This window comes from Poecilia latipinna, unplaced genomic scaffold (assembly GCF_001443285.1).
Source record: "Poecilia latipinna isolate Pla-1442-1.1 unplaced genomic scaffold, P_latipinna-1.0 Scaffold656, whole genome shotgun sequence".
Classification (NCBI taxonomy): domain Eukaryota; kingdom Metazoa; phylum Chordata; class Actinopteri; order Cyprinodontiformes; family Poeciliidae; genus Poecilia; species Poecilia latipinna.
This window is the reverse complement of record NW_015113272.1, coordinates 269,404-285,726: the sequence shown is the minus strand read 5'-3', so window position 1 is coordinate 285,726 and position 16,323 is coordinate 269,404. Positions and strand designations below refer to the sequence as shown.

The window sequence follows — 16,323 nt, the reverse complement described above, 5'->3', positions numbered from 1 at the left end:
GAGAGCGGTCCATGAGGCGTCTATCCTTATATTATGTCTATGGAATCAACTAACTCATTCTCTGGTTACCTAGCAACCTGCAGTTTTAAATTCTTTCCAACTTCAGTTACCTAGCAACAACCTAACTGGTGCAGTAGAAGTTTAAGGGGGCGTTTACACGATAACATCTAACAAAACGTTATCGTTTTGTTCCGTTTTTGTTGGATCGTTTACACGAAAAAGTTCTAATTACGATCTGTGTTTACACAGTAACGGTACACATCGAAAACGTGAGTTAAAGACCGGGCTGCGCCTAGTTGGTGCTAGGTTCTTTGAAACTGAGTGTGCGTGTGTTTTAAAAAAAGTTCAATTTGAAGGCATGTGGATTCACGTTTCCCTATCAGGTACCGTTCTCCCATAGATTGGGAGAAAACACGCACTGTGTGCGTCTGATTGGGCGCATGCAATTGGAAAAAATGGGATAACTTTGCTGAAACACGTTGTTTGAGCTTTCATGGTGTCCGTAGCGGCCCCGGACTGGAAGCTGTTTGTTTTTACCTTGGAATGGCCAACAGTCTGTTTTTCCTATATCAATTTGATAAAATAGGAGCTCCCGCACTTCCCATATCCGTGTCCCGTCACCTTTTTCAGCAGTTTAATCCGTTGTTAACAAGTCGTAACTTGTTTTTCCGAGCCGCCTTCAAACGCAACATGAACGCTGAGACGCTCGCACTGGGTTTACACCTGTGAGGCAGCGAAGTAGACCTGCTGCTGCTGCGCAGGTGTGTGTTAGAATCATGGCAGCAAACCAGCAAAACGTAAATAACTTTGCACAGTTTTTTCCCCAAACTAACTGACTGAGTTGAGTAAAGCTGTTGGATGCAGGTAATGATAGCTAAAAGATGACTAGCTAGCTAATACCAGTACAGCACGTTAAGCTTGTTAACAAGTAGTCTGTAGGCTACTGATGTTGTTGTCTATGTTCAGCTACGTAGACTCATTTTGCCCCCCCAAAATAAGTCGATGCCCCCCTGTTAAACTAGTCTGGAGCCGGGGCTGGTCCGTAGTTCTCTAGATAACACTAGAGCCGTCTATTTTGCCACCTGGGCTGTGCGGAGCTGCGAAGAGACGCTGAGGGAACCGTATCTGATGGGGAAACAGTAACACCAGCATTGTGAGTAGTTTCTTCTTCTGTGGATTGTAGGGTGCAGCAGCTATGTTTTGCGTCATACTGAAGAACAGATCCATTTTCTCCGTTTACACGACAACGGAAAATGGTACGTTTCAGAAACATCGCACTCTGGAACCCGTTCTGGGCCGTTTTCAGAGAAAACGTTCGGTGGTTTCGTGTAAATGCGCACTACAAACGCAACAAAACTCTTCCGTTTTCCCCCGAAATCGTTGTGTAAACGGGGCCTAAGGTTTCTCATAACTGTTTAAAAATAAAAACCAATGGCCTGGAATAGAAACTGGGGATAAAACAGGAAAGGTTATGCCACCGCATTGACAGTATTTCAGATATTTAAAACAAAAACCTGATTAATAATTATCTATATCGACAATTACTGACATCGACTTCATGATAAGTTTTTTCAGTCATGTAGTCCAGTTCTAATAAGCACAATAAAAAGTCAATGCTGGTAGCTTTCAGGGGATGTTTTCCCTGAGAGACCCAGAGAAGACATGAAACCAGGAAGCCTGAAATGGACACTATGGACTCGTGGATCAGTCGAAGTAGATTTTATGAAATCAGACTGTGTAAGTTTGGCGCCAGCTGCAGAGGCGGATGAAAGGAGCAGCAGCTCGGCTGAGCAGCTCGCTGTAGGCCTGCCGAAACTGTCTGTTCATGAGCGCATACAGAATAGGGTTAATGAAGCTGTTGATCCAGGTGAGGTTGCCAAAGAACATGTGCAACACCTGCGGGGCGCGGTTTCCTTTGTCCACTATGTTTAGTAGCAAATATGGGGCAAAGGAGCACAAAAAGCAGAGAAACACAGCAAAACACATGCGGGTCACACGGTTGAATTCGTTATCACCTGGAGTCGGAGACTGTGAAGCAGGAGCAGCGCTTTGGGTCTCTAGCTTGTCGTCTGATGACTTTAAGGGTGGAGCTGAGCTCTGAGGTGGGAGGATAGCCTTTTCGATATCATGTGTGCTTTGGTCTGGTTCTGCTTGGCTGCTAATCTCTGAGCTACATGTCTTCCCCACACCACTTTCCACTCCGCTATCGTCCGTCCCTTGAGCTGAAGAAGCAGATTTCTTCCTAGAAGAGCTTATACTCAGCCTGTAGCGGAGCAGAGCTTTTGATGCAACCCTGACTTTTCTGTAGATGAGCATGTAGAAGACTCCAATACATCCTAGACCGATGAAGAAATAGAAGAAAAGTATGATGGTGGAGTAGGGGCGGCCTTTGGTACGATGGAAGCTGCAGGTGCACACCTGAGGCACAAACATGTAAACAGACCAGAGCGGGGCAAAGCTGGCCAGACCCAGACCCCAAGCTGAGACCACAAGTAAAGTAAGTCCAAGGTTGGAAAACACGCGGTTGAAAACGGCTCTTTTAGCAACCAGGAGGTATCGGCTCACCGCCACCAGGCAGAGGGTGATTATGGAGACGGAGTTGGTGAGGAAGATAAGTAACGCATAGATCTGGCACCAGACCCGACTGGTACGCCATCTGAGGTGCAGGTAGGCGTATACACCCATGGGTTGCAGGATGGTGCAGTAGAGAAGGTCAGTCACCGCCAGGTTAACAATGAGCACGTTGAAGCGAGTCTGGAGACGGGAGTCCAGGGCGAAGGCCAGGATGGTCATCAGGTTCCCCACAGTTCCAGTGATGATCACAAAACAGCCCCACACCACTGCAAAGTACTGGTACTCCACCACCGAGGAGCTGTAGCAGGAGAGGTTACTGTCCTCCATTTGGTTTGTGTAGTTCATCTTTATGCTGTGGAAATAATAGAGAAATTGGTTTCCTTTAGCTGATTTCATAGCAGGTAACCAGTTTGAACAAATTTTCAAAAATCTCACTCTCTAAAATTGCTTATTTGGTGGAACCGAACCCCAAAAGACCTACAGCTGCCATCACAACAACAGCTGGCTCTACAAAGGATTCACTCAGGGAAGCTGAATACTAAATAATGCAACATTTTGTTTAGATTTATATCTGTAAAATCGTTGAAAACCATGCAGCATTTGCCTTCCCCTTTAAAACTATTCACTGTTTTCACTTAGGACCTGAATAAAACTCAACATTTGAGGTTATTACTCAGCAAAATGTGAATACATTGTCCATCCATTTTCTATACACCCTTGTCCTTAGAGGGGTCAGGAGGTGCCGATCTCCAGCTAACATTCCGGGCGAGAGGCGGGGTCACCCTGGACAGATTGCCAGTCTGTCGCAGGGCAACACAGACACAGACAGGACAAACACACAGAGGGACAATTTGGAGAGGCCAATGAGTCTGACAGTCATGTTTTTGGACTGTGGGAGGAAGCCGGAGTACCCAGAGAGAACCCACACATGCACAGGGAGAACATGCAAACTCCACGCAGAAAAATCCTGGGCTGAGAATCGAACCCAGAGCCGAGTGAGGAGTGATGATTATGCAAGGGAAAAAGAGACACAATCAGAGACTTTAAAATAATCAGAACAGCAAGAATAAAAATTATAATACCAAGGACAAGATCTCAGGACAAGATCTCAAAACTACGGTAAAATAAAATCTGAGGTACATGTTGTTTTTTGTTTTCAATGATGGAGTTTCAAATAACTGTTATAATTAAACCCAAAATACTTTACTTTACACGTCAAAGAGCACAAATTTATGTCAGACCAAACAGATGAAATCTGACTGCACACATTTCAGGTTTAGACTGGTTATTATAAACTACAAGACCTTCCTGTTTCTGTCACTGTGTGGTTAACACAGACCTTCCTGTAAAGACACTGGCCAAAAATAAAAATAGACAACAAAGCAAATGTAGAGCCAAGCTGAAGTTCATAGTTACACAATGGCTGCAAACTAGAGAACGTTTTATAAAGTTCAACGCTAAACACAGTTAAACGTATAAACACCTTGTGTGACTGGAGCTGCTGGACATAAAATAAAATGAAACCAGTTTCATCCAGTCTTACAGGAAACCTGTGTGCCTTGTTCACATCAGTGGTTTTATAAAGTCATAGTTATGATTCATTATGACGATCAAATCAAACTGTATTCTGTTCTGATGCTCGCCACCTTGTGGTGGTTTAACTGTACAACCACAAAACCCCTACCAGCTTACTGTTCTGCTAAGACTTTTTGAAAATTATTTGTCATTAAATGCGTTTGTCCATAATATGAAGAGATTTATTAAAACCTTACCTTCTGTGCTTTCAGTGTTACGTTAGTTCCCTGATTTTTTTTATTTTTATTTGAATTATCTCCTGACAGTTCTGCACAAAAGTTTTTGCTCCATCCCAGAGGTCTGTATTTTTTTAAATTTTATTTATTTTTGTTCTTTGCATCTTTAACTTATATTCTGTACATCATAATAGATATTTAATTACTTACATATTTTCCAACTGATTATCTGATAGTTGCAAATACTACTGGGTGCTGAAATACTGTCAGAAACAATAACACAATTTTTCATTATTTCATTTTTTCTCTATCGTCTGTAGAGCCAACAGTTTTGTAGAGTATGCTGATTAAAAATGAAGTTCTTTTTAAATTACAGACACTTAAAAACACATACTTTCAGCAACATATTTCTTTATTTACTTATTTGTTTTAGCCTGAATTTTACTCAACCAAATATAAACGGATCAAGCAGCAGTATTACATAAAGCTTTTGGTGAATGTCCAAAATTAAAATAAAGTTCACCTACTCTTTTCTTTCTGTTCTGCAAACCTGATTCCAGGTTGAACGGAAAACTAAAGTGAACAACTCAACAACATTTATTTTTCTTTTATTTGAACAATACAACAAACTACTAAAGATCTAACATATTCAGCTGTCAAAAGATAAAACACCCTTATTCAAACTTAGAAACTTATATATATCTATATATATATAGATATATATAAGAAATTAAATATTACATCAAATAATATTAAGAAGAGTCAAAGATCTATTAAATTAAAACCTTCTCAACCACCAGATGGAGGCAAAGACCTCTACAACAGCTTTAATAGCAAGTTGTGTTTTAACTGCGGTATTACATCCAGGAGTTTACAGGTTCCCCAGAAAAAGAGTTCGCCCTCCATTTGTTTGATTAATCAGCATTAAAGCAAAGTCCAGAATAAATTTACTGTCTTTAGCACATGCTCAGCTTTTCAGAAGTCAAAATGTTTAAGTTACTGTTGTCCATTTCTCTAAATCCATATTTTGCAGAGACAATACAAATTATAAATTATAAAAAAAATTTCCTCATCTACAAGGAATCAGTCGGGAGATTTCACAAAATGCATCTGGACAAAAATGATGTGGAGCTACATATTATTAGGACACTTATTTACTTAAAAAACTTCTGCAAACTTTGTTTTTTCAACAAGTACACTTTTACCATTTTCTGCTCATTCAGGATATTACAGCCATGTTTTGTGTTGAAATCTTTTATAGTGTATAAAATATTCAGCTTTTTGTGATCATCTTGGGTATCTCTGAAATTAATCAAATATCCTATCATTGTTGAGAAATGCTATTGAAAGCTTTGCTCTCTTCCACATACTTTCAGCTAGAAACACCATTCAACTTTTTAATTGCAGTCAAATCCTTCAACTACTTTGGCTCATGTCAGATTTTTCATGTTTTTTTTTTCTTTTTTTCATTTTTTACAGATTTAAAAAAAAATCCCTCTGGAAATTTTTGCTCACATTATGCTCAGTCTGCGCAAAAAACCCAATCAAACCCTCCGTCCAACCCTACTTCCAAACCTTATGCCATCCATTCTTCAAACCATAACTCCGACATCCCTCCTTTCTGAACAATTTACGCATTAAATTATCCAGATCAACCCTAAATCTAAACCTAAATCCAACCCTGATTCTCTAACCCTTCTTTCCCAGTGCAGGACGCTGCAGAGAATAATCGTAACATGAAGAAGCTGCAGAAATTTCCCAGTGCTGGTTGAGAGTCGTCTTTCTCCAGCTTCCAGTCTGGTTATCGGTCTATCTCCTCTTTCTGTCCTCCAAACTCACTCGTCTCCTGCTGAACATGTTCCCACCTGTTTGTGATTTTCACTGCTACTACTTTGGCAACAACTCCTCCTATTTTAATTTACCTCCGACTTTTTTTTTTTTTTTTTGCTTTATTGGCTGATTCTTTTTAACCTTGTGGCTTTCAGAGTCAACTGAGACAAGTTTTGAACTTTTGTTGTTATTGCAGTCTTTGTTTTATTTGTTTAGCTTCTAGTTCCCATTAAAACCATCCTGATGGGGCCTCTGGTAATGTTGCAAAAAAAAAAAAGGCCGAATCAAGAAAATGTTGCCAACATAGCAGAAATATTAAAGATAAACAAGACAAGAGGTATTTTTAATATTGTCACCTTAATCCAGTGATGTGAGGGAGTAAATGTCTTCTGTCTTGGGTTGCACAAACATTTATTTAATTGTTCAGTTGACGGATGACATGCAGTGTTAACCAATCCTGCTCCTCTAAGCTGCTCTGCATATTTGTACTCTGCACACTCCTTTATTTCGTTACACAACAAATATTGTCTTACAGCAAAATAAATATATATTTTTTAATATGTTACAATGCAGGACTTTTATGTAGCATTGACAATACACACACAAACTCACTATTCTACCTACATACAATGGTTTGCAAGATTATTTATACTTCTTGATGCGTTTGCATTTTGTGACTTTGTTGCCCAGCAAAGTTTTGACTGATGATCAGCAGGCGGAGAAGAGAGCGTCCTTCTTCTGTTTGGTTGAGTGATTCATTTATCCCAGGTACCACTGGAGCTGCTTCCTGAGTCAGCTGCACAGTTAGGACTGACAACAATCCATTGGCACATGTTGTAACTCGCCATAAATCATAAAAAGGAAAAAAATATATAATAAATCGAAATGCATATTGAAAATGTATGACACAAGTTATTTTTTATTGTTTCTAATGTTCTTTACTGACAGCTTGGACAAACAGTGCGGCGGGTCTGACTGCCTTACAGTGTCAGATTTGCTCTTCTTTAAAATCAGCAGATGAACAAATTTAGTTTTATTCTTTAAAACTATTTCATCCTCTGATAATGCGACTTCTTTCAATCGTATATGCAGTTTCCATTACATATTTTTTAACTTCTTATCTATTTTACTTTTTCAAATGTTTTGTCGACTCCACTAACCTACATAAACCTATTTAACGCCTTGCTGCCCCTCAACAATTATTAATAGGAAAGTGAACAAAAAACAGAATAACTCAATTCATCAATTCAGCCCAGAAATATTTCATAGTTAGTGATGTCACAAACGCTAAAATGTAAAACCTTAGATGTGAATCTTTTTTTCCCCCAATAACCATAATTACGTGTTTGCAACTATGAAAACTGCATTTTGGCTGCAGTAACAAATTGTTGACATTTTTCCTCTTTTCCAGTCTAAATTTTTTTTTTCCCAAATGTGACATTGTTATCACATTAATTATTATTAATAGCCTGCCTCTGATTGGCCGGCCGGTTCTTCCTGATGTCTCCTCCCCCAGAAACGCTTTGAGCCAATTAAATTAGACTGTGACTCAGAGAAGAAGACAATAAATTAAAACATGAATAAAATAGATATATTAACTTTTCAAAGCTGACACTCCTTTATTTTTATTATTTGAGTAATTTATGTCTTATTTAATCTCTTTTCTTCTCTCAGGAGTTTGAATAATTTAACTCACAACTTACAGGAATTAAATATTAATTTATTTAAGACCTTTTGAAACATCTTTTTTGTGAAAGCACTAAAATGCTTTCACAGAAAGCATTTTAGTGCTTTCTGTGAATAAAGTACAGAAAGCACTAAAATTAATTTAGATTGGTCTGTTTCTTTATATGTAATACTTTATATGCGTTACATTAAGCACTTGCATGAAAATGTTTAGAAATGAAATATAAATCAGAAATCAACACTTCTTTCAACCATAAACTCAGTTTAATGATTTCATAGTTTAAATCTAACAATAAGGAAGCCCCAACATGAACAGTTTATCGTTTTTTTTGTTTGTTTTCTTTTAAATAATCTACATTTACAGTAAAGTTTCAATACACTTCTCCTAAGGAACATTTATTACATTTCTCTACATCTTTTTTATTGCAGTTGACAAGAAAAAAGTAACAGAAGTGCTTACGGTATTGCTACATTTCCCGTTTCCTAAGCTTTTCTTCCAATGATTCCCAATTCCTTACTGAGAGCTTCTGATAGCTGCTTTTGGTGATCAGACAGAAAAAAATACTGCTACCCAAGTCCAATACGATCCAAAAACGTGACCTTTTTTTTTGGTTTCTTTAGTTGTCTTTGCATACGTCTACTCAGCAGTGGTTGTGGTCCTGGACGTGTCCCATGATGCTGGTGTCTTTCCTCCCACTGGCTCCTCTGTCCTCCACTGCCGCTTCTGGTGAAAGGTGGCTCTGTTTTCGTGTGCCCACATTAGAAAGCCCCGCGGTTGAAGTCATGAATGAGTCGTCGTCCTGCTGCGCTCACAGTGTGAAACTTATTTCGAGAAGACGCTGAAAGCTTCTGTGCGGAGTGGATGAGGAAACGACAGCAGAAATACGCTCCTGTGTGCTCAGCAAGATTTCTGACAGAATGGTTGGAGGAAGAGTTCATTGGTAGTACAACGTCTTCACTGAGTAAAAAACAAAATAAAACAAAAAATGAAAATGATTTTCTTCTAGCAATTTCTCCAGCCTTACTGCATTTTACACGTAACACAAAAACAAATACTGACATCTGCATAGTGCAACAGCAGTTTCTTCTTTACAAATTCCTATGTATATCACTTCAGCTTTAAGATGCAATATAAAGTCCTATCATTTGCTATTTCCCCTTTTCTTCTTTTTTGTGTCCCACAGAGGTCAGCCATCGACAGGTGACCAGACAGAAACCACAGAGAGTCATCTGCTAATTGCAACAAGAGCAGAACGTTACAGTGGTATAATCCAATCTACGATGACAGCTATGGCGTGAGTCCAGCTAACTCCAGAAGACGCATCTACTACATCTAGTTCTGTGTTTGTATCATATAATTGCTGTAAAACTGTAATGCAGAGAGATGAACATAATAAACAAAAGAGAGGTAGGGTTTGAAGTCTGCCACATGGGATGTTAGTGCCTCAAAAATATTAATACCTCTTGAACTTCTTTGAACATTTTGTGTTTTTTTTTCTTGGGATTATAAGTGACAGACCAACACAAAGTGGTTATTATTCAGATGATTCAAGTTTTGAATAAAATGTGTTGGTGTCACTTGTGGGACACCAACACATTTTATCTAAATTCTGCCCTAGAATTGCTTGTTTTGAATTAACAAAATAATTCAATGGAAAAACCACAAAAGTTTGATGTTGTCATGCTTAAATGATTAATATCGGTATTTGTACCAGCGATACCGGTCCTGTATTTACCTGGTATCAGATTGATACCAAAATACAGCAAGATAACTACCAGTAGTGATGGTATAAAGTCCAGAACTAAATCCGACCGACTCAGGTTTAGTTTCAGATTTAGTTTCTGCAGTGAGACGCGTGCAGCTGCTCCAGTCTGACTCAGATTGGGCTCTAAAAGAATGAGCAATAATGTGTTTCTTGATTTACAAAGTCTATAGAAAGACGGCGACAGAATGCCGTTCTAGAAATTTTCACTTTGAGGGGCTGGAAACAAATGAACACTCCTGTTTTCAGATTTCTTCTTTTGTGTTATCTTGTGAACGTTGTGTTGGTCCGTCACATAACATCCCAGTGAAATGGTTCAGAAACTTCAAGAAGAATGAAAACATTTTTGGACACTTGAGTTGAAGACATCTAGCTGCAGACGCGAAGACGTCCTCTTCAAACGATCAGCTCGTAGATTTTGATCACCAGCCGACACTCGGGTGATGACGGATAGAAACATCTCAACACAATGAGGAGTAGTATTTTATCTTCTATAAATAAAACAAAATGTGCAGCCAGTCCAGCCAGTTTGGCTCTCGATGGCACATGGTTGCCTCCAGTTCACAGTGTGCTTCTTCCTGATTCTCCTCCATTCCGTCGCCGTTAGTACGGAGTGAAGAGGATGGGCCCGTGTGTGGTGCGGATGGGGCCCGGGGCCGGCCTCAGCAGGCTGAGGGGCGTTCCCTGTAGCAGGTGTGGGTGAGGGTGGGGGGCCGGCCCAGGAGGCCGGAGGGCCAGTTGGTTTGACGATGCTGCTGCCGCCATTGCTGCGGCGACAGCCAGAGGACTGGGTAAAAGTCCAGGCCCCAGAGTTTTTGGAAGTTCCTGTGAGAAAGTTCAGAAAAAAGGAGGATGTTAGCTGCGTTTGAAAATAAACCCTGGAACATCATAAGGCAACATAAATGTTTACCATAAAGTCTGTGCGCTTCTTGTGCCGACTGAGAAGAGGATTAGGTTTACCCGCAACTCCGTCCCGATGCCTTCTGCTCGATATATGCTGCAACACCAACGACCAAAAGACACATTTTCACGAAGCCGTCTCTCATCATGAGCTCTTCGTTTTGAGTGTTTTTACCTGTTTGAGCTGCAGCTCAGAGTTGACTCTGACGTTGCATATCTCACAGTGGAAGGTGCGTTCCTGAGTGTTTGGGTCGGAGGAGAGCTCCCCTCCCTGCTCAGGGCTGGGTTTGGGACCCAGGCGAGGGTACGCTTTGATGGGCCCCAGTCCACTTCGAGCCTCCAGGATAGTTTTGTGTTTGGTTCCTGGGAACAGCAGAAGAAGAGATCATTTGGTTGAAAGGTCATACGAAGCACTGCTTACAGCAACACAATTTAATTTTAGAGTGATCTAACAATCTCAGGGACATGATCATTTCTTAAAACATCTTTGCAATTTTCTGCTAAATTCTTACAATAATTTTATCTTTAATTTCACTAAGATAGCTAGAAATTTCCAGGGTATATTTTGTACATTTATTCAGTGAGGGGAAAAACACAAACATGTCTGGAGCTACAACTGTTTTTACCCCAATAATATCTATAAAATGAATCTGAGGACATTGATTTTTTACTTTTTGACTGTTTGGTTTGTGACTCTTTTTCTTTTGACTTTGTAATACTAGAGAAAAATTGTTTCACTTTTCTGTTGTGAAACAATCTGTGTACTTGAATAAGTACACAGATTGTTTCTTTAGAGAAATTAAACTAGAGAAGCTAAATTTACATTAATAGTAAAAGTTGCAAACAGACACTGGATTTTGTGCTCCACACCACTTGTCCTTGCTCTCCATTTATAATGAACATTACAGTTTTGACTCCTGCAATAATTTCTTAAACTCATGAGATTAAAAAGCCCTTGAAGTGGTACAACGTTAAATTGTTTCTATTATAGCTGAGGAAACCTCGAGGGTTTCAGCTGAAATGAATGAAACTGCAGAGGACGGAGGAGTCGGGTTTTAGATGTGAGATTGTTTGTCTGAATACACCAAGCGAGTGAGTTTAGTTTTAAAGTTTAATGTTTAATAAAGCAGAATATTGTTGAAAAATTAACTTTATTCCCAAAAGAAAATTCAATAGGTGAAACACTTTATATAGATAAACACATAAACAGAAGTTTTCAAGCCTTTCTTTCTGTTAATTGTGATGATTTTCTGCTTGCAGCTACGGTGGCCGACGTGCAGCACAAAGTGAAACCCAATGCGAACAGGTGTAAATGCAAAGCAGAAGGCAAAATGAGCTGCAAACACATGAATGGTGCAAAAACAAATGCAGCAGGAAAACGCTGCAAACAAAAAACGATGCAATCACAAACAAAATGCTGCAACACATGGAATAAGAGGAGCAGAAACGCAGCAATTAGTAAAATCAACAGTAAGTATGAAATCCTGCAAACTCCACAAAACTGAAGAACTCCAGACCTGAAGCAGCATTTTCCATTTGTGTTTGTTTTCATTGTAGGTTTTTGCTTCTGTTTCCTCTGCTTGTGTGCTGCGTTTTTCTGTTGCTTTGTGGTTTTGTGTTTTGCATCATCCACATGTTTGCAGCACATTCTGCTGTTTGCTGTGCGTTTGTAGATGTTGCACACATTGCCAATGAAAATATGACATTACATCAGACTAATGGGAATATATTTTTGAAGCTGCAGTTTGTAACTTCAGTAAAAAATGTTTTTCATATATATATATATTTTTAAATGATCATAATGTCGTGACAATAATTTGTGAAAAAACTGAGCTCCTTCTCCCAGACCTCCCATTACTGACTACAGAAATACTCAGTCAGAAACAACAAATTACAGCCAAGAGGAGGGTCTTAGTGCTGTCAATCACTCTTGTGCTCACCCCGCCCCCCTTGGTCTTTGCATAGCCACAGCTGATTCACTACAACATAGCCGAGCAGGAATAACAGCGGATAAATGGTTTCCTGGAATGGTAAACTGTTTCTCCGCCATTAGCACATTTAGCAGCGAGTACATAAGGATGACTGACGGCACTGAGACTGTCTTCATGCCTGTGATTGGCTGGTTTTGACCGGGAACTGTGCATTTCTTCAGATAGTAGCTCTGTGAGGAGGAGGATGAGTAGGAACTTGATGTTTTTCACCGATTGTCTCATAATATCACGATGCGGCGACAGTTTTAAAAACCTTTGTAAAATTTCACACACTGCAACTTTAATACATAAATGTAGGATTGATCAAAAGTATGTTTAATATGTGATTAATGTTTTTTTCCCCTCCAAAAGGCAGGTTTTGCTTGAACTGAGCCTCATCAGGACACATCTTATTTATTGAGTGTGTGTTATGGGATTTTTATTCATTTCAGAATTTCACATCAAGAGGCACAGAAACACTTTTATCAGTTTTCCATGTTCTTCTAAGAGCTCTGAACTTGCATTTTGAAGAGGTTAAGTTCCCACAGTTGTCTCTGTGATCTAGTCAAGCTTCTGCAGATTGGACCAACCTTTGTTATGCGCCTCCAGCTGTGAAAGGGAATTAACAGCCACTTTGCAGAGAGAGCAGTAGAGCAGCTTTTTGGCTTTTTCTTCCTCTGACTCTCCTGAAGTCGGGCTCGGTGCCGGGGAGGGGGTGTCAGGTAGAGCAGCCGCCGCCGGGTCCCCGGAGGAGCCGCTGAGGGCTGCCGAGGAGGAGGGAGAGGACGGCAGAGGTGCGCCGACAGACAACTCTGCATCTGCCGAGTTCATCTGAGTTGTCGGGAGGTGGCTAGGGGTCAAAGGTGAGTCTTTCAGGCTGGGGCAGGACTGAGGATCATCTGTAAGCAGCAGAAATATTTCTGGTCAATGAATTATTTATCGCAAACCAAGCATGAGTCATACGGCGATGATCCAGACGTGATATAAAAGTCTAAAAAAAAAACATCTCATGCAATGCCTCTAGCAGCAGTGCTGCGCTTGCAGTTTCCCTGAGGTCAAACAGACTCCAGTGAGACTCCAGCTGGATGTGCAAACAGCAGGTCTGACCAACCCACTGTGACAGGACATGTTTACATGACGGAGCTTGGCGCGGGTCGTTTCTGGGACTCATTGTGTAACCAAACATTTCTATGGCAGGTGTGCAGGTAAAAATAACACAAATAACATAAATTATTTGTAAAGCAAACAGCTGCTGAGCTGACTTTTTAAAATAAGTGACATAAATATTCACTTTGTTCAACAGATTATTTGGATTTTTGACCAATTTTTTCCATCAGCTTCCATGATTTACGTGACAGTCTCACCCTGCTTGTTGGGGTTTGGGTCAGACGTCGGGCTGGACGGCGTGAGGCCGGGTGGGGAGGGCGAGGATGGAGGCCGAGGTTGATGTTTGTCGCCGTCTTGGAGACGCGATGTCTTCGACGTCTCGATGCCCTTCACCCTTCGAGCGTGGCGGTTCCCTTTATAGTGCGCCTCTGCTTGACTCTGGGCAAATATATATACATGGCATTATTGCATTGTTATTTTCTAGCTTCTTTTTTTGACATCAATATTCACCAGACACACAGATTTAACTGGATTACGCCTCAGTCAGAAGGTATGGTTGTAAAAACCACCAAGACTTTCCGTCATACTACTATGATACACTTAAATTCTGTTTTAATGACACTGCTGCACTCTTCTGGTCAGCTGGCTGAAAGAAGGTTGCAACTCTCTTGTCTCTTTTGATGTAGATTAGTGAGGGATTATTGGCAATTTATTTACATTTTTTTAGAAGAATGATAAAATTATCAAATAAAACTGATAAAAACACAAAGGTTGAAGACACTTTTGCCATGAGCACTAACAGTCTAAACGGCAATAAAAAAATATAAAAAGAGCAAATAAAAATTTGTAATGGCAAGGTTAGAAGTAATGATCGAACTTTAAGAGCCAATAAAAATCTTAACACTCCACCTGGAACCCAGGCTGAATAGACACATCTGGCTTCAGTTTTGAAAACATCTGGTCCACAGACAGCCTGATTAATTAACCGGCTGTTGCACTCAATAAAGTTCAGAATGACAAAAAGACAATATTCTGCTGAAAACATGCATTTACAGGACAACTAACACTAATTTTGGTGTTTATTTTATAATGCTGATTAAGACTATCCATACTTATTTACAGTATTGTTAGTCAATATGATTAGTTTCTTTAGAAATATGAATAATAAATAATAATAAGAAATGTTTACAGTATTTTATATTTCTCCGCCTGTGACTGTTTTCCACATATTTTGCAAAAATGAAACATTGCATTTTTTACTCTTAAAAAAAGCAGCTGTGTGGATTAAACACACCACGAGTATCAATTTTATGAAATTCAAAATAACTCAAATTTATTTAACAGTAGAAATAATCAGTTCTATTCAACATATATTTGCTTTAAAGGCGGGAGAATTACAATTAAAGTTGTTAATGAACAGCTGGATTGTTGTGTTTCTGTGTGTGAGACTCAAACAAATGGCTCAAAAACAGGGAGAAATATGTGGTCTTCATAAAATACAAGTAAAATTTAAAACCTTTAGTTTAGAAAAAGGTCTTAGTCAGGAAGGAACAAGGAGAGGAAACACCGGAAACAATCTGATCCAAAACAACAGTTCAGTTTCAGTCAGGATGAAACAGAACAAAACTCAGAAACAGAGAACTGTGGAAAACGAGAAATCAAAACAAACAAAACAAAATAATCTCTGCATGGCTGTAGAGATAATGCAACATGTCTGCAACAAACAGATTGGCTGAAAAGCTGGAGGCAGAAACAAAAGGAAAATCAAGACATGAGAAATAAAACTGCAACATTGTGCAGATGTGAAGATTTGATGCAAACATTTGATTTTAAAACAGATTAAAACGTGGAAATCTAATCGTCTTCTGCTCATCAAAGTGTTTCTGTTCCCCAACTACGGATGCGCCAATCAACACCAGTTCTTCTAGATCAGTGGTTCGTAACCTTTTTTGAGGTACCGAACCCCCAAGTTTCATATGCGCCTTCACCGAACTGAAGTAATTAAACACACAAGTTCGAATCCATGCTGAGAGTGGAGCTCCTTCAATCAGTGCTCCTCCGTATCTCTGATTGGCTCAGCAATGTAACGTGATCCTTTGCAGCAAGTGATGGCGAAGCGGGGCGTCAAAACGACTTTACACAGTGTGTCTTTACCTCCGCGGCAGAGGCTCCGCCGAACCCCTGAGACCGACTCACCGAACCCCTGGGGCTCGACTGAACCCAGGTTAAGAACCACTGATCTAGATACTCTTACCAAAAAGAGTAAAGGAAGGAATAAAAAGACTATTCTGTTTTATGGTTCACAGTCTTTGTCCGTAACCTTTATCAAATTTTTTTATCAAACTCAGCAAAGTGCATCAAAGTGCCTGCTGTGGGTTGATGCTTTCATACACTGAAAATGGTGGGAGTTTGATTCATTTAAACAACAGGGGGAAGAAAATCAGATTTTTCATTGTGACCTCCCGTGAACCCTGTTTTTGTCCACTGCAGGCGCCGAGTTGTTCCTCGGTTTGAGCGTCCCTCTGGTGACACTGCAGCCGAAGCTGGCATGATGTGCTGATGAGGCTGTCAGTGAGGATTAGCTTCTGCATTTTTATGTCCTCCTTTGCCACCAAACCACAGTGGTGAGCTGATGATGATTATTGAGTGCCGAGATTATCTAAAATGGGTTCTGCCAGCAGCAGTCGGCATCCGACTGTCAATGCAAAAGATGCAAAAAATGTTCAAGCTAAAGAGTAAAAA

At 39.9% G+C, this 16,323-nt stretch overlaps 3 protein-coding genes across 4 annotated transcripts in view; all 3 read right to left on the bottom strand.

Moving 5' to 3' along the window:
• The window catches only part of LOC106954436 (G-protein coupled receptor 84-like), a 27,798-nt gene extending 23,392 nt beyond the window's left edge, over positions 1-4,406 (bottom strand). Inside the window, exon 1 of the mRNA XM_015043918.1 lies at positions 4,347-4,406. The gene's annotated coding sequence lies outside the window, so the exon portion shown is untranslated. The remainder of the gene's footprint in view (positions 1-4,346) is intronic.
• LOC106954435 (G-protein coupled receptor 84-like) lies at positions 1,705-4,420 on the bottom strand. Its single transcript, XM_015043916.1, has 2 exons — positions 4,347-4,420; positions 1,705-2,926 (listed from the first exon to the last, which is right to left on the bottom strand). Exon 2 carries the CDS (start codon positions 2,917-2,919, stop codon positions 1,729-1,731), a length of 1,191 nt encoding a protein of 396 aa, XP_014899402.1. The 5' UTR covers positions 2,920-2,926; positions 4,347-4,420; the 3' UTR covers positions 1,705-1,728.
• A 4,334-nt stretch (positions 4,421-8,754) lies between these two features.
• LOC106954434 (zinc finger protein 385A-like) overlaps positions 8,755-16,323 on the bottom strand; it is a 50,429-nt gene continuing 42,860 nt past the window's right edge. For both annotated transcript variants that reach the window (XM_015043914.1, XM_015043915.1), the window contains exons 4-8: positions 13,839-14,019; positions 13,065-13,373; positions 10,680-10,867; positions 10,515-10,601; positions 8,755-10,429 (exon numbers count right to left, since the gene is read on the bottom strand). In XM_015043914.1, the coding sequence (XP_014899400.1) occupies positions 10,208-10,429; positions 10,515-10,601; positions 10,680-10,867; positions 13,065-13,373; positions 13,839-14,019 (987 nt within the window). In that variant the 3' untranslated portion in view covers positions 8,755-10,207. The remainder of the gene's footprint in view (positions 10,430-10,514; positions 10,602-10,679; positions 10,868-13,064; positions 13,374-13,838; positions 14,020-16,323) is intronic.